The 28,000-nt window shown below is 48.8% G+C and overlaps 1 protein-coding gene across 3 annotated transcripts; it reads left to right on the forward strand.

Moving 5' to 3' along the window:
* The first annotated feature begins 984 nt into the window (after positions 1–984).
* ENOX2 (ecto-NOX disulfide-thiol exchanger 2) lies at positions 985–27,829 on the forward strand. Of its 3 annotated transcripts, XR_004549669.1 has the most exons (16): positions 985–1,054; positions 8,070–8,213; positions 8,818–8,949; positions 9,879–10,034; positions 11,444–11,650; positions 13,074–13,307; positions 14,120–14,332; positions 15,891–15,997; positions 18,290–18,404; positions 19,423–19,604; positions 20,430–20,537; positions 21,353–21,409; positions 22,613–22,721; positions 23,456–23,541; positions 25,503–27,387; positions 27,501–27,829. XR_004549669.1 is itself a non-coding variant. In XM_034063645.1 (15 exons), the coding sequence occupies exons 3-15, from the start codon at positions 8,853–8,855 to the stop codon at positions 25,632–25,634; spliced, it is 1,803 nt and encodes a 600-aa protein (XP_033919536.1). In that variant the 5' UTR covers positions 985–1,054; positions 8,070–8,213; positions 8,818–8,852; the 3' UTR covers positions 25,635–27,829. The 3 variants fall into 3 exon arrangements, 2 of the variants coding, with proteins under 2 accessions (XP_033919536.1, XP_033919537.1); XM_034063645.1 differs by having other exon boundaries at positions 25,503–27,829; XM_034063646.1 differs by having other exon boundaries at positions 8,821–8,949; positions 25,503–27,829.
* Positions 27,830–28,000: the final 171 nt, after the last annotated feature.

Raw genomic sequence — 28,000 nt, forward strand, 5'->3', positions numbered from 1 at the left:
GTGCTGCCTCCAGCGCGGAGTAGGGCCGGAGCAGCCCCTCTGCCCGGCCGTGGAACCGGGCAGGACGTCAGAGCAGGAGCCGAGGCCGTGCAGCCTGCAGCGACCACGGCTGCTGCACCCGGAGCGGGGATCCCGCTTAGCAGCGCCCTCAGTGCGAGAGACACGGGCAGTGGCTGGGGGGAAGGAGCCGCTGCTGCTGGGCTGGTGCTGGTGGGGGCACGTTACGGCGGAGGCAGAGGATCCCCTGCAGCGGAGGGAGCTGATCTGTGCTTCCTCTCTCCCAGCCATGTGCTGGAGGGGGCGCTCCATTCCTGGAGACACCTCCAGGTCACGCTGGGAGCAAAGGGGGCATTGGACAAGAGCCTGTAGAGACAGGACAAGGGCAACGGCTTTAACCTGCCAGAGGGGAGATTGAGATGAGCTCTTAGGCAGAAGCTCTTCCCTGTGAGGGTGCTGAGGCGCTGGCACAAGGTGCCCAGAGAAGCTGTGGCTGCCCCATCCGCAGCAGTGCTCATGGCCAGGTTGGACACGGGCTTGGAGCAAGCTGCTCTAGTGGAAGGTGTCCCTGCCGGTGGCAGGGGTTGGAACTGGATGAGATTCAAGGTCCCTTCAACCCAACCAAACCCCAGAGTGTGGGATTCTGTGGGCCCGGGGGGTGCATGGGGATAAGGGGGCAGGAGGGGTGGGTCGGTCCTGCTCCAGGACAGGGGCAGAGCTGCCCCCGCTGTGCTCCAGCCCAACAAACCCCGCAGCCGCAGGCTCTATTAACAGGAGCCTCCCCATCTAGTAGCCGCACAGGCGCAGTCCGCCACCGTCCCAGTGTGCCCTGCGCGCAGCGCCCCGGCTCTGAGCGGCGTGACAGCCAATGAGCGGCAGCCGCGGGGGCGCGCGGAGCGGCCTGTGCGGATGTTCGCGGAGGGCGGACGGGGAGGCACTGGGTGCGGATCGGGATCGGGATCGGGATCGGGATCGGGATCGGGATCGGGATCGGGATCGGGATCGGGACCGGGATCGGGATCGGGATCGGGATCTGGACCTGGACCTGGACCTGGCGGTAAGTGCGGGGCCTGGACCCGAGCGGTGACTGCAGGGCTAGGGCTGGTTGAGGCGGGCGGCACGTCTCGGTGTCCGGGCGGCAGGGTTCAGCCCCTCCTCGGGAACCTCCAGGGGGAGCGGCAGCCTGGGCCTGCTGCGCCCGCGGCCCGGTGCTGCGGGCCTGCAGCTCTCGGGCCTGCTGTGCGCTCCGCTTCCGTGGGTGCTGCTGCCTCTCAGGCCGAGCCCAGCTAGCTGGGCTGAACCTGCCTCTCCATGTCCGAGGCGGCCGAGGGTTTGCTTCCGGCCTGTGCAGGCGGCTCGGGGCGGCTCCCGCCGGCCATTGCTGTCACTGGAGTCCCGAGAGCTCCGGGAATCGCTGCTGGTGGTGACACCTCGAGAGCTCCGGTGTCGCTCGGCTGGCTGGGGGACTGCTCCGAGGGGGTTTAAGTTAGGGTGGCAGAGTCTCTAGGCAGCCTTTTGATGGTGATCAAACCGCCACCGGGTGGTAAGTTTGAGGGGACGGCGAAGTGAGGTGTGCTTAAAGAAGTGATTGCTGAGCTGGTGGACTGGCACACTGGGCACTTCTGGTGCTGCGGAGGGTTGGGTTGCAAAGAAGGGAGGAGAGTGGGAGCAGCTTCTCACCAACTGGGTGTAGCTGTCACTGTGTTCAAGGTTGGGTGTAGCTGGCTGGGTTCTCAGCAGTGGCAGGCTCAGCCATGCTCAGCTTGTGCTGGATCCACTCACGACAGCCAGACTGTACGTAGGAAGCACTGTCAGGTTCCAGCATGCTTGTGTACCGGTAACCACAGATACCGATGGGCTGTAGCTCTCCCACAGCCCTGCTCCATAAATATCTTTTGCCTACCATCCATATGTAGGTGCATGCACGCGTTTATTTGCTTCCTTAAGCGTTACCTTCAGGCTTCTTTATGTGTTTCTTACTGTCTCAATTATTTTGCCTTCATTTTGTCTGTGTGTGCGAAGTCCAGCTGTTAACACCAATGTAGATTCACATCTTGCTGCATAGAAATGCTTTTGTTTTCAAGGTGTGTTAGTCCTTGTATAGGTTGCCCATTAATCCACACACTTTCTAGCTCCCCTGTACTTCCACAGCTACAATAATCATTAGACAGTTTTTCCAGCCTGCAGAACGTGTCAGTGGAGCGGTGAGACAATAGTAAGTGCTGAGGCAGCCTGGGCAAGTTTGTCTAGCAGACTTGCATCCTTCTCACACCAGCCTCTCCTGTCATTCCCACTCTGCAAGCTAACTGGTTGGCTTTTGTCTCTCTGTGTTTCGAGAATGGATTTGATAACGTCTCATTAAGAAGCCCTCTGTCTCAAGCTGTTGAAAGCTCTGCCTGAGCTGCCGCAGGGTCAGGTTTCTTAGTTTAAGGTCATGTTTTTTGGTACGGGTGACTCGAGCCCCTAGAAGGGGTGAAGTTCTATCTCCGGGTAATTTCAGAGATAAGGTGTTGCTGGAGAGGCATTCTGTGCACCTTCCGAAGATGGTGTGAGATTTCTGCCCTAATCCCCAACTTTTCTGCTGACATTCCTCCAGTGTCATGCTGCGTCCCGCTGCTCTGATCTCATCCAGGTCCTCGTGCTAGTGCTGCCCCTCTGAGGCTCTTAGCTGGGCAGCAGCACTCACCCCCTGATCCAGGACTTCTCCAGTGATCCTCACCGCTGCTTCTGCTGGAGTTCTCTTTGGACTTCCCTGTTTTTTCCCCTCCTTTTCATTTCTCCTATCCCCCTTCAGTGGGTTTATGCAGTTAGTCCTGCCTGCTGCCTCACTCTGTCTGACAGCTTTTTGCTCCTCACCTTTCAAAATGTATTTCTGAAAAGGTGAGCTTTTGAGAATTTGTTAGGAAGTGGAATGTGCTGGAAGTAGAGCTAGCAGGACTAGGAGGATTGAACTGCAGAGCTGTCCAGGGCCAAGCACATCCCCTCTGCCCCCAGGGGATGGAGGATGAGCTGCTTGTTCCCCAGAAATCCCAGTGCTTCCACAAAGGAATTCCTAGATGCTGTGTCGAGAGGGAAGGTGCTTTAACAGAGCATTCCAAAAACACTCCATGGTGCCTTGGTGTGGGGGCTGTGAACAAGCACCTATGTGTGTGCAGCACACATAACATGCGTATGTGCTTATGCATACTGGTAATGAATGTTTTCGTTTGCTTTGGGTTACAACAGCAAGTAAAGGGCACAGCTCATCAATTTCGTACCTCTCCATGGTTTTGCTGCTGTGATGTACTTGGTTTTAGGGCCCAAGAAGAAGAGGACTCTGTGTCTAAGTGTATTGTTGGGACAATTAGCTTGTCTGACATGAATATTTCTTGAGTTCAAGCTTCCTGATCCAAACGGGGTGAGCAGTGTGCCTCTTGCCACTGAGGATTACCAGAAGATTACCCTGTGCAGCACAGCTAATCTCAGGCATGCAAACAGGGTTTATTTAACTGCATACTGGCACTTGAAAGTGCTGCTGTGTGAAACCCCTTCCATGGTGAGATGGCCACGCAGCACTCCTCCACCTGCTTTCCACCTCCCCTCCAGCTCAGAATGTGTTACTGGTGCCAGGCTCTGGAGACTGATGGTGACACATGCAGCTGCTGTGTGCCAGCTCCAGTCCCAACCTGTGCTCTTGGTGCCCAGGGGAGTGCAGGGTCAGTTCATCTGTCATTAGGACCTGAGCTCCCCTCTGTGCTTGGAGGCTTGCATGGGAGCTCAACATTGGGCTCCATCCTTTCCATAGATAAGCAAGCTGGGAGCAGCAGAACTGGCTGAAATCCTGGAATATGACCACGATCTTGCCATGTTTCTCGTGCAGTTCGCAGGTGAAGTTGTGCTTTGTGTGCTTGTCCTGACAGCATGCTTCCCTCAGTGTCTGGTCAGTGTTGGTAGCACACAGAAGTGTATGGAGTGGACAGAAGTAACTTTTGGAAGTCTGCTGGTCTTCCCAGTGTGCCTAGCCAGCTTTGGGATCAAACTGATGATTGAGCTCTAGCTAGCCATGGCACTTAAGCTGAGACTACAGTAGGAAAGAGTGCACAAGTCCAGCAGTGGGTTTTGAACTTGGGAATGAATCTGGGAAGGCAAATGATTGGTGTCAAAATGTAACTTCAGAGTGTTGGCATTTCCTTTCCCTTCCTTGTTTTCTTTCCTCTGTGTTTTCTAACTGATGGCTACAGACTGTGTGCTTTGGTTTCTTCTAATGTGCATTTCTGTAGCATTTAAGCGCTGTGTCATCGGGTGGCAGATTGTTTCTGGGATCCACTTTACTCTATGCAGAAAAAGGACCTCTGTTCAGTCTGAGTAACACTTATATATTTACGAGTGTTGGCAAAGGTAAATCCATATTTATAGTAAAGCCTGTGTCAGCCCATTTCTGAAGTTCCTCGTGATGGTTGGTAAGAACAGTTTGATGGCTACAGTCTGCACTGGCTTTTTAATTGTACCATTAAAATGCTTTTGGGTATGTGACAGTGTCAGAGTACCTGTTACTAAGCTTTTTCTTTGAGTTGCAGGGCAGAGGTTTGTATGTCTGGTTCTTACTAGCTGAAGGTCAGGAAAGCCACTGGAGCATGAGTGGCAGTGGTGGGAGGTTGCTGTCAGTGTGTGGTGTCTTCAGAGTGAGGTGCTCTCCATCCTACATAGCAGCACGAGGCTTGTGCTCAGAGCTCCTGCTCTTGTTCGGTTCAACATTAGTAAATCCAGCAGGGAAGATTTGCAAAGGTCCTGTGGGATTCACCCCTCCCTGTGAGGAGCTGCTGTCCTGTATGGCCACAGGTGCCCTGCTCGGTGAGCTCAGTGTTGTCAGCTCTTGGTGAAGGGTTGACTTGTTAACCAGTGCTTTCCACCTTCTATTGACCATTTCTGATGTTGCTTTCACTGGTCATGAAGACGAATGGCCAAGCTCTGTTAGCAGGAACTAGTAGCTGGAAAAGTCTTACCCATGGTCTGGCATGGGACCAGGTGAGGGCAAATACTTCCTTTGATTTATGCCTGGAACATTTTGATCTTCCCTGTCTCTCTCAAGGCCCTTTCTAAACGTGTGCTGTGAAAGCTGGAGCTGTATATAGCAGCAGCACAGCCCAGGATCGATGTCCACTGGGGCTGGGCAGGGTTAGGTGGTGGCAGTGCTCTTTAGGACAGTGGGAAGCTGCTGCCTGTCCTCCCATCAGAAACAACTCGGCATTTGCTTCCAGAGATGAAGACCACCTACAGCAACATGCTGCTGCCATGTGAGAGGACTCGCTGGCAGTTGTCTTGTGCTCATCTTTAAGCAGCCTTACTTGTTCCTCCTGACCTGTTTTGCTAGGGAGTAATCTTCTAGTACAAACGGATTTTATCTCTTTTTAAATTGATTTTAAAATTTTTCAGTCCCTGCATTATGGCAGCACCTGATCTTGGGCTGTAGAGATACACACTGGGTGTGCTTGGAGGTAAAGGACCTGCCAGTGCTCCTGTCATGTAGTGCTCTAGAAATGCTGACACTGATCACACACTCAAACCCCTAATTTTTCTCCTCCCCACTTACCTTCCACATAGCACTTCACTGCAAACAGAAATCTGCTGCTTTCTGCCTTTCCTGTCCAACTCTACAGAGCCTCAGTAAACCTTGGTAAAACCTTGAGGCTTGCTCCTGTGCTGGTCCCTTCCCTCCTGTGCTGACCAGCCCAGCCCAGCCAAGGGTGCTTTGCTAAGGTCAGCATGAAGGGAAAGGGCTTGTGCTGGTGCCTCAGAGTCGCACTGGCTGATTCTGTTCGATTTTATCCTGCTCTGTGCCCAGGAGGGATGCTCTTCCGCAGCTTCAGCTTTCTTCTGTGCGTGTTCTTTGTATCCAGCAGGATGTGGTTGGAGCTTCAGCTGAATGGCAGTTTGCTGAAATGGTAGAAGAGGCAGCTGGGTCTGAAGGTGGCTGCTATCATGGCATGTACCAGTTGTAGGGTAGAAAACCTGACTCAGTGACCAGCAGCAGCTCCTGGCTTTCTCTGCTCACATAGCCTGGAGCAAAACAAGGCAAAGTGCCTGTGGAAGTTGATCTTGGGCTCCTGGAAGTCCTCGTTGGTCTCATGCTGGGCTTCACCTGACTTTCCCCAAAACCCATGCCACAAAACTTGTACTTATGTTACTGTCACCTTTAGGCAGTTCTTATGACGTTAGTCTCCCACCTGAGGGAGGAATGACCGCCTCCACCAGTACATGCTGGGACAAGCTCCTGGAAAACAGCTTTGTGGAAAAGGTCTTAAGCAACTTGACCTGTTCTGGGTCTCCTCTCGTTGATCTGCGTGCTGGAAGCAGGACACACATCGCTGGTCTGTAGCAAGCTGCACTGAAGTGTGTTGGTTAACACCAGACAGCTCCATGTGTGTCACCTACAACTGGAGCAGGGTGTCTGTCCATTTCAGCCGGGTAGCATGAATGACCAGCTGTATCCCTGCACAGCTGCATCCTTCCCCACACCCAAGCACAGGAAAACACACTCCCAAGTTTCATGTTGCCTGTCCCATCAGCTGGATAACAGCAGAGGTGAATCTTACAGTGGCTCCTTTTCAGTTGTTCTGTGCCTGTGCTGTGGCCTATTTTTAACCTGCAGCACTTGAGATTTGTTCCCCTGGTCCTCATGACCTTGGTGACATTCTGCCTTTGGGGTGTTGCAGCAGCAGCATTGTGGGCATCTTCCAGAGCTGGGCATGACTATTGTTGTTGCCAGCAGAATGCAACTTCTCTTTTGGCGGCTTCTTGCATTCTCCCCTTTCAGTGGCTGAGAGAGGAGGCCCTTCAGGCTCCCTGTGTCCCCTCCCTTGTCTATTTACAGCTGTACAAGTTCTTGGAAGTGGAATCCATTGGAATAGAAATCCCAGTGCTGCAGTGTCTGGAGGAAGGTTTGGGACAAATACCCTGGGCCATGAGTGTATTGAGATGTTGCCTTTGATCCTCTGTAGTTCTGCTGTTCCACCCAGAACACAGGCACACCTTAGCAGAGATGTAGCTGGGTTTACCACTTCATAGAGGATTTGGTTGGTGTTTTTTCCATTGACTGTTCAGAGGAAATTTGCAGACAAAAAGATAAATCCAACTGGATATTTTCATGTCCCTTCAGTCTCACATCCCTGCGAGTGCTGAGCATGGCAGCAGGTGGAATAATGAACTCAGTGCTCAGTTAAGGGCAGTAAGCTTAGTGCAGAATTGGTCTGCAGTGGATGGAATTCCTTGAATTAGGAAATATATGGGAAGCTACAGAATTATTTTTCCTTATTCCTCTTTGGTTCAAGTCTGCCTGATTGGCTTTTCTTAGCCTATACAGTGGTTGATTGTTTAAGGATGCATTTGCCTTTGCTCTGTTTCATTATACCCCTTGGAGACCCTCAGTCTTGCCCAGTTTTGTTAATTGTTCATCTAAGCCTCTTGAGCCCCGTGTGATTGAGTGGGAGAAGACCTAAAATTGTGATGGATGCAGTGGGCAGTTTTTGCTCTGGTTTTGTTGGGCCTTACAGTTGGGCTTCTATAATACCAGTTTTATTTCCCCTTAGAAATGCTCTCCTGTGGGAGAGAGCTGCCTGCCAGACTCCTTGAATAAAAACTGCAATAGCACCTTATATCTTTGAAGATCATCCAAGATGTGGCTTGGGTTTTGCTAGTAAATAATTCCAAGTGACTTCCCAACTGGTGACGAATAAGGTGGAAATGTTAAGTAACTATTAAAAATGTATTCCTGGAAGAACTAGAAAAATCATTTGGCCTCTGAGTTTCCAGACCTGACATCCTGCACAGTGCAGGGGAGATGCACCCCAGGTTTATGCTGGTGAACAGTTTGACTTGTGTAGGACTGTTGGAGTTAATGGTTGTAAGCAATGTTTAAAGTGGTGTCAGTGTGACATTAGATGAGGTGTAGCTGGAGACAGTAAACGGGACGTACAGCTCCCCCTGGGACCTGCAGGGCTGCTTGTGCCTGGGACTGGCACTTCTCTCCCTACTGTGATCCTGAAGCATCGCAAACCCATGTAAAAAAAGTGTTTAAGTGTGTTTTTTGCTTTCAGGCTTAAACCCTCTATCCTTTGATGCTGCCAGCAGCAGCAAGGCTCTGCAGATCAGCAGCACTGTGCCACCACTGGGGTTGGAAAGCTCAGCTGAGAATGGAAGTGATCTGGCCAAGAAGAGGAAGAGAGCAAATGTTCCTGCGGGTGAGCAGGGAAGTGGGAGTGGGGAGGTGGCCATGTAAGCTGAGATTGGGCAGCCACGTGTCTGTGTAATGTCTGTGGCTCCACCTGGGTTGCCATATCACTCTGCCAGATTCTGAGCAGGTAGCACTGGTGCTGCTGCTGTCTCTGCTTCATCTCCCCTTCCAGCATTGAGGAGAAACACCTTCAGATGGCAGTGGGAGTGTGCTGTGCTGGAACAAACTGCCCTCACTGACAAATCCAGTGCAATTATGACAATTTGTGCTGAATGTTTGCCCTTTGGCCAGAAGTCTCTTGTGAGGAATCAGAGGACACCCTTTGCCTTTAATCAGTGTTCCTTTAAAGCCCCTTAGAGCTATTGATTCTAATGGATAAACTGTAATTCGGATGCACTTGGCAGTGTTTTCATAGACACTGCCTCTGTACAATGTTCTCTGCTTGAGAGGGACAGCACTGGTTTTGGTTTATTCTTTCATTTAGCTCTTTCTTATGTGTCAGGTTCAAATCTGGTTTTGGATGCTGCTAGTGCAGAGCCTGGCTGGGCAGCATGTGCCCTGCAGAGGAGCTAAGTATGCACTAAGCTCTTAATCATTTTCCCTGCTCTCAGCAGATGGTGGCAGAAATTTAAACCTCGACATTCCGATGGGATTGCCAATGTCAGACCCGACTGCCTGGGCCACTGCAATGAACAACCTGGGGATGGCTCCGCTGGGGATGACAGGACAGCCCCTGCTGCCAGGTACAAGGCTCACCCAGGCTGCGCCACCTCTGCTTTCAGACATGGCTTTGGGAATTGCCTATTTCAGTTATTAGGTAAATTCCTACCATGGACTAACCCCATGAATAGGCAGCAAGCAGCTCCTGCTGAGATCTCCCCCTCACAGCACCAGCGGGCCCTGCTGGAAGGGGCTGTTCTTACAGTTCAGCTCCTGATGTTCTCAGACTCATGAGCCATCTCCACAAGACATCCAGATGCACTGCTTCCCCTGTGGCTGCCCACAGGTATTGCTTCCTCAGGGTTCGCAACTGCTGAACAAATAAAATACCCTCCTCCGACAGCTGTGTTTAGTTTATATGGCATTGGAGGCAAATGTAAGAGCAAAATCAGGGTAAAATACTATTTAGATGTAGTCAGAGGGCTGACTGAAGCCTAGAAACAAGTCAAGCAGGTTAAGGAAATCAATGAGGTATTTTCTTAAATGCTTCTATGTATTTTACCCAGAATTACTGCATGTTCTTTTTTGCTGGAGCTGGTACACTTCTTTGGCTTGCCAGGTGTTGCCTTAACCCCATGCCACAAGCTGTCCGTGCTGCTGAACCACTTAATGAAACTGAGCTGGGTTAAGTTTTACACTGTTTCTGGATTTCTTTATGTGGATAAACCTTACTGGGGAAGGTTTTGGCAGTAGAAGATGGTGTCTGTGGAGTGGAAAAGGAAGTAGTTTATTTGAACAGAGAAAATTTATTTGGCTGAGGCAGTCAACAAGCAAATAGTGCTAAAAATTGTTTTAAAGGCATAAATCTAAAGTTCTTACGTTTTGATGCTCCTTCTGGATTGTTTATTCAGTTCATTTTCACTGATTAGACTTCTCCAATTGCTGTCTGAGGAAACAGTTGCTGCATGAGTTCAAACCACGACCTGACTCCGTTATTCTCTCCCTCGTTTAGATTTTGATCCTGCTCTTGGGATGATGACTGGAATCCCTCCCATCAACCCGATGATGCCAGGCTTGGGGATCGTGCCACCTCCCATCCCTCCAGACATGCCTGCTGTGAAGGAGATCATTCACTGCAAAAGCTGCACTCTCTTCCCACCTAACCCACGTAATTGTCTGTTTTGTCCTGTTTCTGTCTGTCTATATAGGAATGTGTGTGCGAGACAACAGCTGTGACATTGCTTGGACATAGCTGCTCAGGGTGAGTGGCTGTGACTAGGTGCTGGCAGGCAGCTGATGAAGCAATAGGAAAAGCCTGTTCTTGTCCCATCCCAAAAAGCAGTAACAATAAATTCTCAAGTATAGAGGAGGCAGAGGTTCCAAACCATGGCAGGCTGGTGTAGGACAGGCTTCTCCCTGCAGGACTTGCACAGCCCAGCTGTGGCTCTGCAGGTGTCTGTGGAGCTGTGTCAGCTCAGGACAGGCTTGACATTACCAATAGAAACCAAGGACTTGACAGGTTTTTTTTTTTTTCTAGCAGCAGTGCTCTCCATGGGAGCTAAGACATTTTCCTTACACAGAGAAGCTCTGAGAGGTGTTTGTAGCTGTGTGTCTATGTCTGGTTCTTGAGCAGGTGCCAGCAGATGGCACCCAAGCTCGATGGGCTCCCAGCAGTGGGAGTCTGGGCTCCCGGGCCCAGTAATTTAAATAAAACTCCATCAGTGCCCAGTCTGATGACCTACCTCTTCGTTCAGCGTTCCCAGAAGCAGACCTGTCTCGCTGTCCTGGAAACAGTTGACAAGCCAGTTCATGTGCTGAGATGGGGTGGGGTGGGTCTTCCTGCACTTGCCACATAGGCACCTGAACATGGGAATGGGTTTGGTGCTGGAAAACCACTTCTCCAAGTCTCTGCAGTCTCGTGCAGTGTCTTATGTGTGCTGCAGCAATGCAGGTGGGTAAGTGAGTGTACTTAGCAGGCTGCTTCTGACAAACTCAACTGTCAGCCTGCTTTTATGTTCTGTGGTTCATTTTAACCATAAAAGTAAAAAACACCAACATTAATTCCTGCTGCACCTCTCGGCTGTACCCATTTCCTTCATCTCTTCCTTTCATAATATCTTTTTAGTCTCATTTGGTTCATGACCTTCCCTTAACATTAATACTTTAGGATCCTCTGTCTACATTTTCTATGTATTCTTTCTGTTAGGACAGTTCTTTAAGCTGTGCTTTCATAGCACCTCCCATGGTGAAGTTTTGAGGTCGTGGTGCTGCTTGTGTTCTATGATGAGCTCAAGGAGCCTTTGCTTGTGCCAGGGAGAATGTTTGTAGAGCTGCAGTCTCCTGAGCTCTTTGTTTGGAAGCATGCTGGTAAAGGTACTTATCGTCATGCAGCACCTCAACAGTACTATAGATCTGCTTGCTAAGGTTGTGGGCAGTGGAGCTGGGTGTGAGTTTGAAGGAAGTCAGGAAGGTGTGGTTGTGTCTCAACCATACCTGGGGAGATCACCATGGGAAGGGAATGTGTGCTGACAACCCCACAACTAACCTACTCTGCTTTCTGTCTTCTGCTCTCCTCAGATCTTCCCCCTCCAGCAACAAGGGAGAGGCCCCCGGGGTGTAAGACAGTGTTTGTTGGAGGGTTGCCAGAGAACAGCACTGAGCAGATCATCATGGAAGTGTTTGAGCAGTGTGGGGAAGTCATTGCCATTCGGAAGAGCAAGAAGAACTTCTGCCACATCCGCTTTGCTGAGGAGTTCATGGTGGACAAGGCTCTTTATCTCTCTGGTAGGTGCATTTCTGTCCTGGATGGCAGGTTACAGTTCTGGGACAGCAATGGGAGCTTTTTCTCATGACAGGCTGTGTTGCAGTTGCAAGGTTTGTCTAATGTGTCAGTTCACCTCTTTTCTGCTGCTCTTGCATTTCTGCTTAATGAAAGGAGCTGCTAATAGGAAAGCTGGCAATGCTTTCTTACCTTGGGCACTGCAAACCCTTGCAAAATACTGGGTACAGTCTGAGGCCATCCCCATCTTTCCTGGATAAATGTCCCGCTAATGCTAAGACAGTATTATTTTCCCTGAAACACATGGGCTCATTTTTCCTGGGGCTTGTTTCATGGAGGCAGAGGCCTCGTCGTTGATGTTCACAAACTGTGGCAGCAGATTTTGCCTTTCCAGCCAAGCCTGCATCTGCTGTGCCAGTCGCATCAGCCCAGAACAGCCCATACTCCCCACCTGACCCTTCACCATGCTAGAAAAGTACAGCAGTACTTTGTTCCCATGCTGAAATCCCTTCCAAATGGATTCTTTCAGTGTATTAACAAACCTGGGTTCTGTCTCCGAAGCCCCACTCTTTCCAAAGAGATGAGATTGTCAAGATAAGGCAGGGGAATGCTCATTGCTGCTTAAAATAGTGGAAACTTCCCTGTAGCCTGTTTGAGCTGGCTGTAAGTGTTACATCTTGTTCCAGAGACTGTTAAATCGAGTTAGACTTGCAGTGCCTTGTTAGTAAGAGCTGTGCGTCTGTGGTTACGGCTTCTATGTAGCTAATACAGCCTCTTTAGCCTCTGCTTATAGTTCCTCCTGCTGAAAGCCATGGTCATATGCACAGTCATCAGTGTCCTCCACACGCAAGTCTTGTTTTTGGGTTTGTTCTTTGTCCAGAATCTCTCTGGAGCTTGGATTTTCTTCCACAGATCCCATGTGTCCTTTTCTTAACCACAGAGCGGTTTTCTGGCATGTCTGATGTGAAACTCCAGAACAGGAGTCCTGCAAACCATGCTGGCCCTTTTTGCTGTGTCTCACCTCTCAGTCTCCCCTTCCCACCTCCAACTTCAGGAGTTTGTGAAAGTGTGTGAAAGTGTGGAAGAATCCAAGGCAGTTCTGCCTTCTCCATGTGAAGATCTGGGCTTAGTCCTGAGAGGTCTAATCTTAGCCTAAAAGCTTACCTGCCATTAAGCAGCTGCTGTTCAAGCCCGAGTACCTCCTAGTGTGGAGAGGAGTGTGCCCGTGTAAGGTGTTGCCTTGCACATGCAAAGCACAAGCAAATCCCGAAGTTTCCTTTTCCAGCATCGCTCCCTGTGCACTAAACTCTTCAGGAAATTCCTGTGGTGAGGGGCTTTCTGGCTCTCTAGGAATGAGAGATGGGTGCTGGTGGATGGTTGGAGCTTAAGTCACTGATCCTATGTGAACCCTGTTGTCACTACTGCCAGGCTATCGCATAAGGCTGGGCTCCAGCACAGACAAGAAGGACACTGGGCGCCTGCACGTGGACTTTGCTCAGGCCCGGGACGACTTGTATGAGTGGGAGTGCAAGCAGCGGATGCTGGCACGTGAGGAGCGGCATCGCAGGCGACTGGAAGAGGAACGCTTCCGCCCACCCTCCCCACCACCCGTTGTGCATTACTCTGACCATGAGTGCAGCATTGTCGCCGAGAAACTGAAAGGTGAGTGGTTCTGTGGCCGTGGCCACCCCTTTGTGCAGGTGCTGGGACAGGTTTGTGTTCTGCAGTGGCTGTCTTGCTGAACTGAAATGAGAACGGGCAGACAGAGCCCTCGGTGCTCCTTGCCATCTCTGTTTCAGAATTGTCTTTCTTTCAAAACAACCCTTACTTGAGTGCAGCAGTTTCTTCCAAACCACTTTTATTCATGTTACAAGGTCTAATGTAAGTCCTAAGACCTTCTTTGAAGCCTAAAGGCCGCGTGTGGCCTGGTTATTTTGGAACTGGAGGATATTTTTTTTCATGAAAGAGTACATCTGAATAGACACATGAAATTTTCCAGGAGGTTTCTAGCAGTTGGTCCTCTTATTTCACCTCAACAAATTGTTTGCTCCATCAGCTTCATCTTAGCCTTGTCTTCCTTTGTATAGTCTTATATAATCATAAAATCATAGACTGGTTTGGGTGAGAAGGGACTTTAAAGCTCCTGCAGTTCCAACCCCTGCTATGGGCAGGGACACCTTCCACTAGAGCAAGTTGCTCCAAGCCCGTGTATCCAACCTGGCTTTGAATACTGCCAGGGATGGGGCAGCCACAGCTTCTCTGGGCACCCTGTGCCAGCGCCTCAGCACCCTCACAGGGAAAAACTTCTGCCTAATGTCTAATCTAAATCTACTGCTGTGCTCTCAAGTATTGTGGATTTTCCACATGTAGTAAGCTGACCTCTGAAAAAGCAGTTCAGCAGTGCTGGTGAAAGGATCTGAAAGCTGCCCAGGTGCCCTTGTCCCATGGTGTAAAGGTGTTCCTCCTTGCTGCAGATGACACAAAGTTCCTGGAAGCCATCCAGACCTTGCTGACCTGGATAGAGCGTGGCGAAGTGAACAGGAGGACTGCCAACAACTTCTACTCCATGATCCAGTCAGCCAACAGCCACGTTCGCAGGCTGGTGAATGAGAAAGCAGCTCATGAGAAAGAGATGGAAGAAGCTAAAGAGAAATTCAAACTTGCTCTCTCAGGGATTCTGGTGCAGTGTGAGTAGTGTTTCCATGCTGACTCTTGGTTGTCTGTTGTTGTAGAGAAGATGCTTAATCTCTAGAGTCTGGAGAGGCCACAACACTAAAAGGGCTCCAGAAGAGAAGCAGCATCACTCTGTGCAGCTACAGTTAATTTATCAGCCTGTATCAGTAACTTGGCAAAACTGTCTTGTAATTCTTTTTGTTGGAGTAAAAGTCCACATGTGGGGGGAGGAGAGAATGAATTCTTAATTTTTTTCCTCTTCTAATTGTAGTCTGTTAGTAGTTCTGTCATCTTTTCAACTTCACTTCAGTGCACAGACAAGGTAAGTCCCTGGTAATCTGGTGCCTCAGCAAAGTGTGCAGGATTTATTCACCAAAGGTAGGATGCAGCAGAGTGTTCCCAAAACCCTGTACTTAGGTGCAACTGAAAGCCTGTGGCAGAACAGCATTTCCAACCTGAGTCTTCCAAATCCCAGTACTTACTAAACCGTGAAGAGGCATGGCTATATTTAGTTCCAGGATGGGATTTTTAACAGTTCCTCAAACCATTCATTGCCTCTCACGCATCCTTTCCTTAGTAAGTCTGAATAGTTTTTTCACTCTTTACCTTCCAGAGCACCTTCTTCCCATTGTACCAAGTCTCCTTGAGCCCCTGGGCTTGATTGTGAGCAATCTTAACTTCTGGTTCTCAGTAATTCTGACTGTTACTTGTTTGACACTTGATTTATTTGAAAACTCCTGAATCCTGTTCGTGGTAAGAAACATGGGCACATGGTCCAGAGGCAAGCACAGTAAGCACTGCAGAGTAAGTAGCAGTAGACAGTAACATGCCCCTGTGAGCTGTAAAGCACACCCTGATAGCTCAGCCACTCTTAGCTTTAGCTAGGCAGCAAAAAGCTGATATTGTGTTGTAAGAATTACACCTGCTACAACATCAGAAGCATAAAAATATATAAATTGGGTAGATTTGGATGTGCTCTCTGCTGTTGGGTGAGCTGTCATCCGAGGAGGGGCACTTTGGATCACCAAAAGCTGCTGCACATTTTCTAGAGAAATAGAAGGAATAAACCTTGGGAGCAAAGAAGATCGGTGGCTGGTGCCAGAATCCCTTTTCCATAGTGGGCACAGGTTGGATGTGGTGCTCAGGCTGTCGTGCTGCTCTGTGGGGCTGCACCCACTGGGCAGGAGACCACCTAACACCCCAGCTTTCACAGTCGTATTGAACCTCCTTTTGTAGAGAGCCAGTGTTACCCAGGAGCACTGTTACACCCTCAGGCAGTGCTGAGCAGTGTGTTCCAGTGCATTGAGCTCCTCCCTGCTTTTCACTGAGAGCAGCCTCTTTTCCCAGTAGATCCTTGCTCTGTGAGTGTTTGACATTGACCTGGTGAAGTCCACACTTTTCTTTCCAGGCCCAGAGTCCCTTCCCTGAGCATAGCTTCGGCACAGTACAGTGTTATAAGAGAAGGTTAGCCAAACCACCTGCCTGATTCCACTTTTTTACTCCTTTACTCCTCTTGTTCGCCCTCTCTGGATGATATTCTGGCCTGATTTGACTGCTGATTTGATACTACAGTCGAGCAGATAGTGGCCGTGTACCATTCTGCCTCCAAACAAAAGGCTTGGGACCATTTCACGAAAGCTCAGCGTAAGAACATCAGCGTGTGGTGCAAACAAGCAGAGGTTGGTAATCTTTTATTGTGTTAGATCCTCCAGCACAGTCTCTTTCTTGTCAGGATATTGATGTTAAGTTTGCACGATGTTTGCGTGGATAACACCACGTTCATTCACACTGTAAGATGGGAATTGCTCAGTCGTCTCTTGGGTTACAGGTAATAAATTTTCTCTTGGTATTTATGTTACTGGTAGCAATACATTGTCATCTGTATGTACAGTCATTCATTACTAATTATTGATCTGTTTGCTGCTGGTTTTAATATTAAAGCAAGAGGGATTTCTAGAGAGATGGAAGCAGAAACAAGAGAAACCCTACAAACCCTGAGCATCATCAGATCTGTTTTTTCACATTTTTATTGATAGATGTGGGAGGTGGAAATAATTGCAGCTGGACAGGGAGGAAAACTTGAGGGAGGGTGTTCCCGTGTTTGTGCATTTATCCCATGCAGTGACACTGCTAGTGGAATAAAGGATTTAAAGGTGGTGACTGTTCATCCTCCAGCCTGTATGGACACCTGCACTTGGCCTTGTTGAAAAACCTTGCAAGGTTCACATGGCCCCAGTCCCCTAACCTGGGCAGGTCCCTCTGGCTGGCATCCCTTTCCTCCTTTGGTTCTGTGTTTTTTCCCCAGGTATTGAAGTCCCTATTCCAAACCAGGAAAACAAGTCCATCTCAGCAAATCCAGATACTGTCTTTCACCTGTAATATTATTTCACATCAGTGACTGTTTTCCTGGGAAGTTTCCAGCTGCAGTCTCCCTAAGAGACTGTCCTTCTGGGACTTCCTTTCCAAATCCCACTGAGTCAAGACCTTTTGTAGTAGCTAAAGGAGGAGCAAACATTGTGTTTTATACCTGATAAGTCAGGTATTACTCAGATTATCCCTCTGAGCCCTAGTGTGCTCCTGCTCTTTCGTGCTTGCTGAGATTGGTTACTATGACCGGGGTGGGAGCACGCTCTCCATTTGGAGCTGTCTTTTGTTCCAAGGTAAGTTCTCCCGATGGGAAGAGGCTATGAGACTGCTGGTGAGGCCTCTTCCAGGAGTACTTGCTGCTGGGCTCAGCCTGCTGGCCTCCCCCAGCTTAGGGTCTTCTCTTAAAGGAAGGTGGACCCACAAGATGCATCTCCTTGGTTCATCTTCTGGCATAATGCAATCCAGTGGGTCACCACATCGGAGGCAAGCCTGGCTCAGGGTGCGGGCATGTGCTGGAGAGGTGTTAGGCAAGGCCAGGGAATTATTTCTGTTGATGGTGACTGCAGGTGCTTTTCTCAGGCAGTGCTGGCAAGTCCTGTAGCTGCAGGCAGTGCGGTAAGAAGCTGTGGAAGCTTGGACTTGGTGAACCACCAGCCAGTGTATTCCCTTGCTTAGGAAGGGCTTTGCTCAAGTGAGGGTTGATCAATGATGATTGATTGGTTACTGACGATTAACCATTGTGGGGTTAACTAAAAAGGTTTTATTGATAATTAAATGATGATCAAATGATAGTTAATTGATGACTGAAAGAGAATTAAATGGCAGTTGAATAGTGATTAAGCAATAATTGAATGGTAGTTAAAGAGTGGTTGGACAGTGGTCAAACACTAACTACACTTCAATAACTAAGCTATAGCTCTGTGTGTATATATATATATATATATAATATATAAAAAGATATTGCTAACACATAATACACTTCTGGGTGTAATGTAAAATATAACTTCCCTTGTTACAGATACCAGATGCTGGGTTAAAGATCTCTCATCCTTGAGAAGTAACCCTGAGAGGTGTCTGGGCTCAAGGGAGATCAGTGTTGTGCAGGAGAGCTCACTGGGATGGGGGGCTGCAGATAGTTGCAGTGCCAAGTGATGGACCTGTGGTCAAACCCCCCGGTGTGTGTGCATCTGTAGTGGTTTTAGTTTGGTGTATGCGCAGCTCAGGCTGTGCTGTTAGCTCCTGAGAATCATAGGATCAGGGAATGGTTTGTGTTGGAGGGTTGAGTGAGTGTAGAACAGGCGTGTGGACATCGGGCACAGCAGATGTCGGGAGAGGGTTCACTGAGAAACTGCTCTGTGGGCAAGGCTAGCTGCCTGCCTGGGCACAGAGGAAGGGAGATGGAGAGTCAGTAAGACTGGTAGCACTGACTGGCTCTTGTGAGATGTTACCCATTATCTAATAGTCTATGCCAGTTTCTTTTAATCATTTCCTCTTTTTTTGCGTTGTGGAGTTGCATTTTACAGACTTATTATCAGCAACTTTTTCTCCAACCAGCCTCTTCCCTGTAATCTGTACTTAAACCCTCTCTGCTCTCTGAATCCTAGGAAATCCGTAATATTCATAATGATGAGCTAATGGGTATTCGAAGAGAGGAGGAAATGGAAATGTCTGATGAAGAAATAGAAGATCCATCAGAGATGAAAGAAACAGAAGAATCGGGTAAAATCACTTTTTAAAGCTCATAAACTAAGTACTTGTCTCTTCAGTGGTTTCTTTCAGGATCCCCTTTCTGAGTGTTTCGTACTCCACAGTTGTCACAGGGGAGCAAAATCAGCTGCAGTTGCCTGGAGTAATTTCTCTGTGACTTGCTCTGTAGCCAGCACTTGTCATTCCCCTCTGTGATCTGTCAGCTTTTCTCATCCATAAAGAGCAGAAGCTCAAGCTGGAAACTGCCTTCTTTTGTCCAGATCCATTTTAGGAGGTTAATTCACTTCCCCCTTGGTTTTCTGATGAGGAAAACCAGTTTTTATCTGTTTTTGCCTGCTGTCCTTTTGAGATGTGCAGCTGGGCAGAGTGGTGTCCAACACACATTCCATGCCAGGGTGGATGAGTGAGAACAGTAAGATCAAACCCACCCTCTTCCCATGCAGCATCTTCCCTGCCTTCTGAGTACAGTGTGTGAGTCCCAAGCAAAGGTACCTCCATGTGCTGTGGTCCAAGTCCCAGAGGTCAGTAGCAAGGCTATGGGATGTCAGGCTTTGCCCTTCATGTCATGGGTGTGTTTTGATACCTGCTGAAGATATCTTTGTAGCCATAAAGTTCTATAATCCCATTCCTGAGTTTATCAAGCCCTCTGAGGACACCAGACTGGTGCAGGTGTTTGATGCCATGACTTGATGGAGACATTCTTTTAACTGGAAAGGCTCCACCAGCATCTTCCAGAGTCTTTCAGTTTTAGCGGTTAGGAAACCCGTGTCTAGCATGGTTATTTCACCCCAATATGTTCTTTGACTGCTGTTTTTCTTCTAACTTCAATATTGCATCAGTGCTGAGATGTACTCTTTGTCCTGAGGAGCTTCTTTTGTAGAGATACCACCAACAGTGGCTGGGAGAAATTCATTTTGGTAGTTGGGTCTTGTAGCTGGGCACTGGGAGCTACAGCGGTGCTGGGGCAGAGCACCCAAGGACTTCCTACCCCCACTTCTTCGACCTCTGATCCCACCTGCCTGTTGTCCAGCGCTAGTGTCACAGGTGGAAGCCCTGAAAGAAGAGAATGACAGCCTGCGCTGGCAGCTGGATGCCTACCGCAACGAGGTGGAGCTGCTGAAGCAGGAGCAGGGCAAAGCCAGCAGGGACGAGGACACCACTAAGGAGCAGCAGATGAAGCTTCTCCAGCAGGCTCTGCAGGGGATGCAGAAGGTGAGCCCAGACTCCTCTATAGCTGTGACCTTGCTCCAAAGACAGAGGGGCTGTGATGTGGACCAGAAACACAAACAAAAGGCATTTTGGTTTCCAGTGAGATCAAAACTGGCAAATGGGGAGGAATTTTGTTATACCCAGTGTTGCTAAAAAAAACCCAACAACCAAACACTGAGAACAGTGATTGTGTATGAACTCGTTAAGTCACATGGAGACAATCATGGATTGCGGATTCCTTGTGTTCTCTTTGCTTGACCACCATCTGAGTTCTGGGGTGCTGAGTCTGTGCTTACCCATTCTGTAATTGTATGAGGTCCTAGTTACCAGCATAGTAACATGGTTCCCATCTCCTTATCTTAATAGCTGGTTTAGATTATTTCCTTAAACTGCCAGACACGTATGTATTCACATGGGTCCAGAGATCTAGAAAGGCTCTGAGGTGACTTTTCTGTGTCACTTGTTTCTGTGCTGCTCTTTCCCATCTGCTGAATGTTGGCCTGGCCCTAGAGTGACCCAGGCTGGGGGAGCTTCTGCATTGGTCAGGGCACAGTCCAGTACACAACATGCTGTAGTTCAGGGACAGTGAGAGTTTGATGGAATTACTGCCCCATGTTCACAAATTTGTGCTTTTCTGAAAGCTAATAAGCAAAGATGTTTCTAAAGGATGTTGTAGAAAAGGTCTCTTCTAAGTGTATACTTAACCTGTTATTTGTTCTGAGTATGATCTGCCTGGTCTTCATGGAAAAGCCCTTATTCATTGTATATTCTTTAAATAGCAGAGGTGAAATGCAAGTTAAGAACAGAGTTTATCTTTTTCTTTTCCAGCACCTTTTGAAAATACAAGATGAATACAAGAAGAGAGAAGCTGAGTTAGAAAAAGTGAGAGAAGACAAACTAAAAATAGAGACATTATTGGAAAACCTGAAGGAGCAGGTAGGAGCCATCCCCGTGCTCCTTTCTCCGTAGGAAATGCAGTCCTGCGATTCCATGGTCCATCCTGAGTGCAGTGAGGGGCTTCTGTCCTTAAACACTCTCATAGAGGATGCCTGGCCCAGGCTTAGGAGCTGAAAAAATGCCCTGCCACTTTTGGAGGGTGTATGTCAGTAGTATTGCTTTACATTTGCACCAGTAACATTCATGCTTTGGTACATGAAGCTATCAGCAGTTAGCTGAGCATTAGTTACATGAGCAACTATATGAATAAAATATCAACTTCCATCTTATAATACACAGTGATATTGCAGCTGGAATATGCTTTTCTGCAACCTGAGGTCAGAAGAAAAGGTCTCAGTTATCAAATGTTGATTTTTAGATATGTTTTAGGGGCATGATTTGATCTGATTGAATTGAAAGTTTTTCATTTTTGTGAGCTTTACAATATTCTTATGCTTGCTTATTCTTAGCATAAATACACACTATTTCTTCTCAGGTATGATCCCCTCTGTCTTTTGGTTGTGGACCTATATGTGCATCTGAACTGCCATGGTCCTCTACAACACAGGCACAGTTATGCAAGATAGACAAGAAGCATTATGTAGCACTTCTCACCAAGGACCGCAGAGCCAAATACTAGGTCTTGCCTCAGATTTTCAGACTTTAGCCCCTCCTTTTTGTGCCATGAGTTAGGGAAGATAAATGTCTTTCTGGTAACTAAAACTGGCTTTGTATCCTAGAGACCTTTGGTGCAGGAGCTTCAGTGTCTGATACCAAAGACTATCATCAGTAATCTTTTCTTTATCTCTGTGTAGCAACGCATCACAGATGAAGAGGACAGGGAGAGAGATGCAATTGATTGTCAAGGGAATGTAAGTCTGAGAGTTTCTTTTCTGGTACTTGGGTCAGAATACCTTACTGAGAAAGTCATGACACCTCATTGTGAAATGAGTAATGTTCTGAAGTTTGGTTTGTTGTGAAGTGTGTGTTGTACATACAGACTGTGTTTATGTACAAGTTGAAATAGTTGAATTACTCAGTGCTGGCAGCTTCTGACTGAAAGCGCAGCAGGTATTTGCAGCACCTCGCCGTAGAAATGAGGTTCGGTGTGCAAGATAATTGCACTGTTATTTCAACTAGCCTGCAAGAGCACCTTTTGGATCTCCAAGTGAGAGCAGGTATTTCCAGTGTGACACGCTGCAGCCCCTGTGCCAGCCTGAAGCCAGCTCCATTTCCGCAGCACAGACCTTCTCTTTCTCCTGCAGAAGCAGATTACAGCCTGCTCAGGCCAGGGGTGCACAGCTTCAGTCCTGTGCAGTTGAGAATTGCACTGGCATAAGAAGCGAAGCAAACTCAAGGGACTGTTTAATTATGCCTTTGTTACTGGCCCAAGCTTGGTGCTTTGCTAGTGACTGGAGGCTGTTTCAAATTATAGCTGTTTGTAGCTCTCAGACCACTGGAATTCCAAATCAAGCTTAGGTATAAAAGGATGTCCTGCTTCTTTTATTCTGTTAGGAATAAAAGAGTGTTTGCCAGGGCTGTGCATTGCTGCCAGACTGTGTTTGTTTGGGAGATAATAAATGATGTGAAATTCCCTTTCAGCTCAGTACCACAAACTGGAGTCCAGGACAGTCTGATCCTGAACCCTTGGCAGCCACTGGGCACTTGATATCAATCATATTGCCTCAGTTCAGGCATCTGAAAAATAAACATCTGCTCTGCCTTGGTCACTGCAGGGCTTGCTTTCTAGCCTGCTTTTCTTTTACTGTTTAAAATAGGGCCCTTCTAGAGGAGACAGTACCAGCAAACAGGGCTGATAGTGTGTGTTGGGGCATCTTGCTTAACTTCATGGGCTTTTACTCTTACTTAGCTTGATTCAGGCAGTTCAGGCAGAGTAGCATGACCATAGCTGTGCTGCACTGGAGCATTTGGCGAAATAAGCAGTCCATACAGCACTGCGGTGAATACAATGACTCAAACAGGGGAAGAACACAGTCCCTGTTGTGGCTGATCAGGCTGCTGGTTAATGTGTAAGTGCCTGCTGAGTGTGCAATGGGCCTTGGGGTTCGTTGCAGGAGAGCAGCGCATCCAGGGTTTGTGTGTGTAGCCAGGAGAAGGACTGTCCAGTGGAGAAGACGTTGAGCAACAGCCCTGTGAAATCTGAACGAGAAGTCCTATTGGTTGGTAAGTTCTGTTGGTGATGATGCTGGAGACCTGAACAGGATGGGACTTACTTCAAGGTGGCCTTGCAGCTCCATCTGGCCACCCCTTGTTCCTGTGGTTATGCCAGGGGAGGTGGGAGTCCTGGAAGCAAAGAAAGCCTTGAGTTTTGGTGGGTCAGGATTTCACCTTGTGCATTCCTCCCATGGTAATCCTGTACTGTGTACCTTTCAGTCAAACCCACTCAGGTGTGAAGTATGTAGTCACTGCTTGTGTGGAGTGACAGCTCAGGTCAGCATGGACTGGAGTGCAGGTTGCTCTTCTGGGAGGTGTCACCAAAGGCAGTAACTTACAGAGGAGGGTCTGCCTCACCACCTCTGCAGGGAAGAGCTTCTGCCTAAGGTCTCATCTCAATCTCCCCTCTGCCAGGTTAAAGCCATTCCCATTGTCCTGTCCCTACAGGCCCTTGTCCCAAGCCCCTCTCCAGATTTCCTGTAGCCCCTTTAGACACTGGAGCTGCTCTAAGGTCTCCCCTTAAGGAGCCTTCTCCAGGCTGCCCCAGCCCAGCTCTCTCAGCCTGGCTCCAGAGCAGAACTGCTCCAGCCCTCACCACATCTCCATGGCCTCCTCTGGACTCGCTTCAATAGCTCCACATCCCTGTGGTGGTGTTGCCCCAGAGCTGGGTCAGGACTGCAGGAAGGGTCTCCCTAGAGGGGAGGATGCCATGAGAATGACATTTGTGGTGTTCCTTTTCCTAGGAATAATTTCAACATTTCTTCATGTGCACCCGTTTGGAGCGAGCATTGAGTACATCTGCTCCTACCTGCAGCGTCTGGACAGCAAGGTGGGTGTACTGACACTTCCAGCTCCCCAGCCAGCCTGGACAGTGTGTCCAGTCCCTGTGGCTGGTGAAGAGCTTCAGTCACTGGGAACGCTGCAGGGTTAGTGAGAACTGGTGTCTGCTAATGGCAGTGACTTGTTACCAGAGGACAGGGGAAAGGTTGAACTTAGAACCCCAGAAGGTTTTGGGTTGGGAAGGACTTCTGAAGATCTAGTCCACCCTTATCTGTGGGCAGGGACACCTTCCACTGGAGCAGGTTGCTCAAAGCACCCCAGCTTCTGGTTTAGCTCTCACCTCAATGTTAAACTCAGTGCGGAGCTGAAGATATTCTCACTGCAGAGGTCCCTGCTCAGAGGAAAGCCCGTTGATGGTAGCTGCATTTTGCAGCAGTGAATTCCATCTTTAAAATCTCTATCCAAAATGTCTTTCTGTTTATTCTGTGTAAGTTTTGCTGCCTTTGTTCCCTTAGCCTGATGACCTCTAAGAAAAAGAGCAAATAACCCAGCTTTGCATAATGTTTATTATAACATCTGCCATGCCACTGTTTGTGTATATCCTCTCTAAACTGAGCAGTCATATTGGTTTTGTGTCTCTGAGCAATGTTTTTCCCTTTTTCTGCTCCTGTAGCCTTCACTGGGCCTTGGCTGACTGTTTTGATGCTGTCAGTGCAGTTGTTTTTAGTAGGGTGCTGTGCAAGGGCCTTATACTACAGAAGTAGAAGCACTGAACTGAGTCCCTGCTCATGGGGCTCTGTGCTAAGTGGAGAGATCAGCTCCTGTGTGCAGGAGTTGAGAAGGGTCATAACAAGCTCATGGATTTTGCCTAGCACAATGTAAAGCTGCTGTTCCTTGCAGTATTTCTGTGCATCACTGGCTTCAGACTCCTTTTCAAAGTAAACAGAGAGGGACTGCGCAAAGGCTTTTGAATGCTCAAGGAAATTGCACCTTGTTCCTCTAATACACTGTTCTTCAGTTGTCTTTCTTAAAGTTCCCAGCATGGGAATTACCTCTTGTGCTTGGAATGGCTTCAGCTGCTTTGTTTCTAGCTTGCTGTCTCATTTCCCTGTCCTGGGGAAGCTGGCCTGTGCTTCCTGGCTCCCTCCAGCTCCTCAGAGACATAGTTCATAATTCATCTTCTCCTTCTAGTTCAGAAGTTGTCTGAGGCAAAGAGCTGCTCTTGGTTTAATCTGGGGCTGCTAAAGAAATGCCATCAAACCCTTCATCTGACTTGTGGCACTTCCTCTTGGGAACCTGCCGCTTAGAAAAGGCCCACGGGAGGTTTGTACAATGAGCTTAGCAGAAGGAGGCCTGTGAAAGGCACATCCTTGACCCTCTGCAGTGGCCTTGGACTGGTTCACTGTCTGCTGACCTTTGGCCACACACACACTGGCCTGCTGCCTGCTCAGGTCTCTTTGTTCAGAAAGTGCAGTTCCCATGTCCCTGGTTTCTGTACCCAAGTCTCTGAGAGCTCTGTTCTCAAAGCAGTGATAAAAGTGCTCACTCTTCAGTTACTTAAATATTTGGGAGTTTTTAGTCCTTCAGCTTGCATTTCACAGTGGAAAGAATTAGGATAGTCCTTTTATAGAATCATAGAATAGTTAGGGTTGGAAAGGACCTTAAGATCATCTAGTTCCAACTGCCCTGCCATGGGCAGGGACACCTCACACTAAACCATGCCACTCAAGGCTTTGTCCAACCTGGCCTTGAACACCGCCAGGGATGGAGCATATTTACCCTTATTTCTAGTGTGTGTTACAGCTGCAGCCATCTCACCCTGAAGTGTGACTGTAGCACAGCTGTCACACTTATCCCCATTTGATTATCCGCATGATGATTTGGACAGGATGTCTAGGAAAAGCCTGTAGCAATTAATGTTTGCACTTGAATGTCACCACCAGTCATTGTAGGGCTTCCAAATCCAAAAGCATCTTCATTCTTACTGCCATTTTCCTTCTGATTTCACAGATCTGCACTGCAGAAGTGGAAGTTCTCATGACTCGACTCCAGAACACGTTCAGGCAGGAGCTGAGTGGGGTTGGAGCCAGCCTGGAGAAAAGGTGGAAGTTTTGTGGATTTGATGGCTTGAAAATGACTTGAACTTTGACTTAGTGCTGCAGCCAACAGTGGGAGACATGCTCCAAGGGGTATCTCTGACCTCTATTCATGCTGACTCCTGCATGCCTGTGGGCTTGGGTGCTGGGAAGTGGAAGTCCAGAACAGCACTGGAAGAACCTTCAAGTTCTGTAGCTCTTTGATCAGTTATTTGTTCACAGGCAAGTGCTGTTCAATATATTTGATGAAAGAAACTCATGTCTGATGTTCTGAAACACAACATGGTGATTGTTCTGTTTTGCCGATGTTGTATGTGTTCTGTGTACCCAAATTTCTTACCCTGTACCTTCTTTTTACTGGTAGAAACAGCCCTAGACTGCCCTGAAGCAACAGCAAAGAGGCATTTTCTGGTTTCTAGAACCACCAAAGGAGATTAAAAAGAAAAAGGCTTTTTTTTTTTAAACATTTCTATGATTAACACCTGAGGTATGTTTAAACAGATTTAGGTGGCTCCAAGTTCTCTAAGCCAAACAACTGCTTCTTGTTCATACCGTTTTCCCTGCTGATGGTTCAATGGGTATGCTGAGGTGGAGGCAATGTTTGCAGGAGCTGGCTGATTCTGGCTGTGCCACTGGTAGTCTGTGCATTGCAGAGCCAGTCTGTAAATACAGACCCTGCTGGCACCCATCCCTCAAGCACTGGCATGCTGCCCTAGGGTCACCTCCAGCCAGCCTGGATTTATCCCTTTCCCCCTTCAGATCTCTGAGCCCTGGTAACTCCTGCATGAAGAGCCATTTCCTCCTTAGAGACAGCAAGCCTGCTGCTGGTTTGACTGACCCATAACCAAAGGATCCCAGATTCTTCTGCTGACACCAGGCTTGGAGCTAGATATTGATACACTGGCCCTTCCCTTTTCTCCCCTCATCATTCCCTGACAGAGGAGAATATTGCTTGTGTTCCTGATCCCTTTAACCAGTTGTCCCAAGGCCCTGAAGTCTCTCTTGGTTGCCCTTGGACTTCTTGCTGAACTTCATCCCTGCCTACCTGACAAGTCAATAGTGGATAAATTAGGGCTGTGCCAGGATGGGAAGCTTCCTCTTCACATCTTTAGCCCAGATCCCAGGGAGGCAGCAGAGGTCCCGGAGAAATGAGTCAGCTGTTCATGGTGTGCCTTCTGCTCCCCTCAGAAGAGGCTTCTGTGACCCATCTTTTCTCCTTATGGAAGCAGTTTTGACAGGACATAGGCTGACTTAACCTCTGACTCCTTCAACCATGTCCTTATTATTGTTGGTTCCACATGCAGAGCCTTGTGCCTGTTGTAGGTGGGACCTGGTGAGGTGGTCATGGAGGAGACATGCCTGCTGTGCTGTGCTGGAACCTGTCACCACTGCCCCCATCCCTTCAGGTGTCAGAGCACAGGGCAGTCTGTGCTCAGCACAGACCTCCCCTGAGGAAAATCAGGGAAGGAACTTGAGAAAGTAGGACTGTTAGAGCCAGTGGGCAGAGCACACAGGAGCTGGGGCTTGTCCTTGACGCTAGAGCCAGAGGGCATCAGCTGGATGAGCTGGGCACAGCGGCTGGTTTTACCCTGCAGTGTGGAAGCGATGCAGCAGAAGGGCTTGTTGGGTTCCAGTCCTCTAGCATGTTGGATGCAGGGAGGACGTGGGATTTGGACAGGCCACCTTGGCCAGCAAGAGCTATCCTGTGGGAGCTGATTCTGCCTGTGGACCAGGCAGTTGTTCGGTGGGGAAGCAGAAGCTGGGACCTGTGGAGTGATGGCTCCATGCTGTAAGAGCAGGTGAAGCTGAATGGGGCCTGGGTCCTACTGCTTCCCATCTCCAGGCTTTCTCCACTCAGGCCCATGGGAGGGACTGGGATCTCCCTGACATCTCATGTGCTCTTGGCCACGAGGAGAAGGCTGTGCTGCAGATGGGCGCCCTGGATGGTGGGGAGGCAAATGGGATGCTGCTTCAGGTACCAAACCTCCTCTGTCTACAGAGAGCTCGGGGATAGTATCGGACACCTCCTGGAGCTGGAGCTGCAGGTGAGGGCCCTGGGCAGTGCTCCAGGTACAGGCAGCGGGAATGGGTGAAGGGAATGCATCCCGTTGTCCCTGCTCTAGCACCCAAGGCTTGCTCTATGAGAAGCAGGTGAAAGCCCATCTAAAGCAACACATGTTCAATGGTTGTGGCACTGCGGGGAACTTGTATTTTTGAGAAATAAACGTTTTTATAGGCAAATCTTGGTCCTGCTGCTTTCTTCTTCTCACCCAGCTCACATTGCTGGCCCGGGGGAGAGTGGTGCTCCATCCTCATTTCTCTGTCAGCATGGAGCTCCACTGTCCTTGTAGTAAATTCCAAAAAGATTCATGTCAGGGCAGCAAACAGCTGCAGAACACTCCCTGCTTCCTC

Source organism: Melopsittacus undulatus, chromosome 6 (genome assembly GCF_012275295.1).
Source record: "Melopsittacus undulatus isolate bMelUnd1 chromosome 6, bMelUnd1.mat.Z, whole genome shotgun sequence".
Classification (NCBI taxonomy): Eukaryota; Metazoa; Chordata; class Aves; order Psittaciformes; family Psittaculidae; genus Melopsittacus; species Melopsittacus undulatus.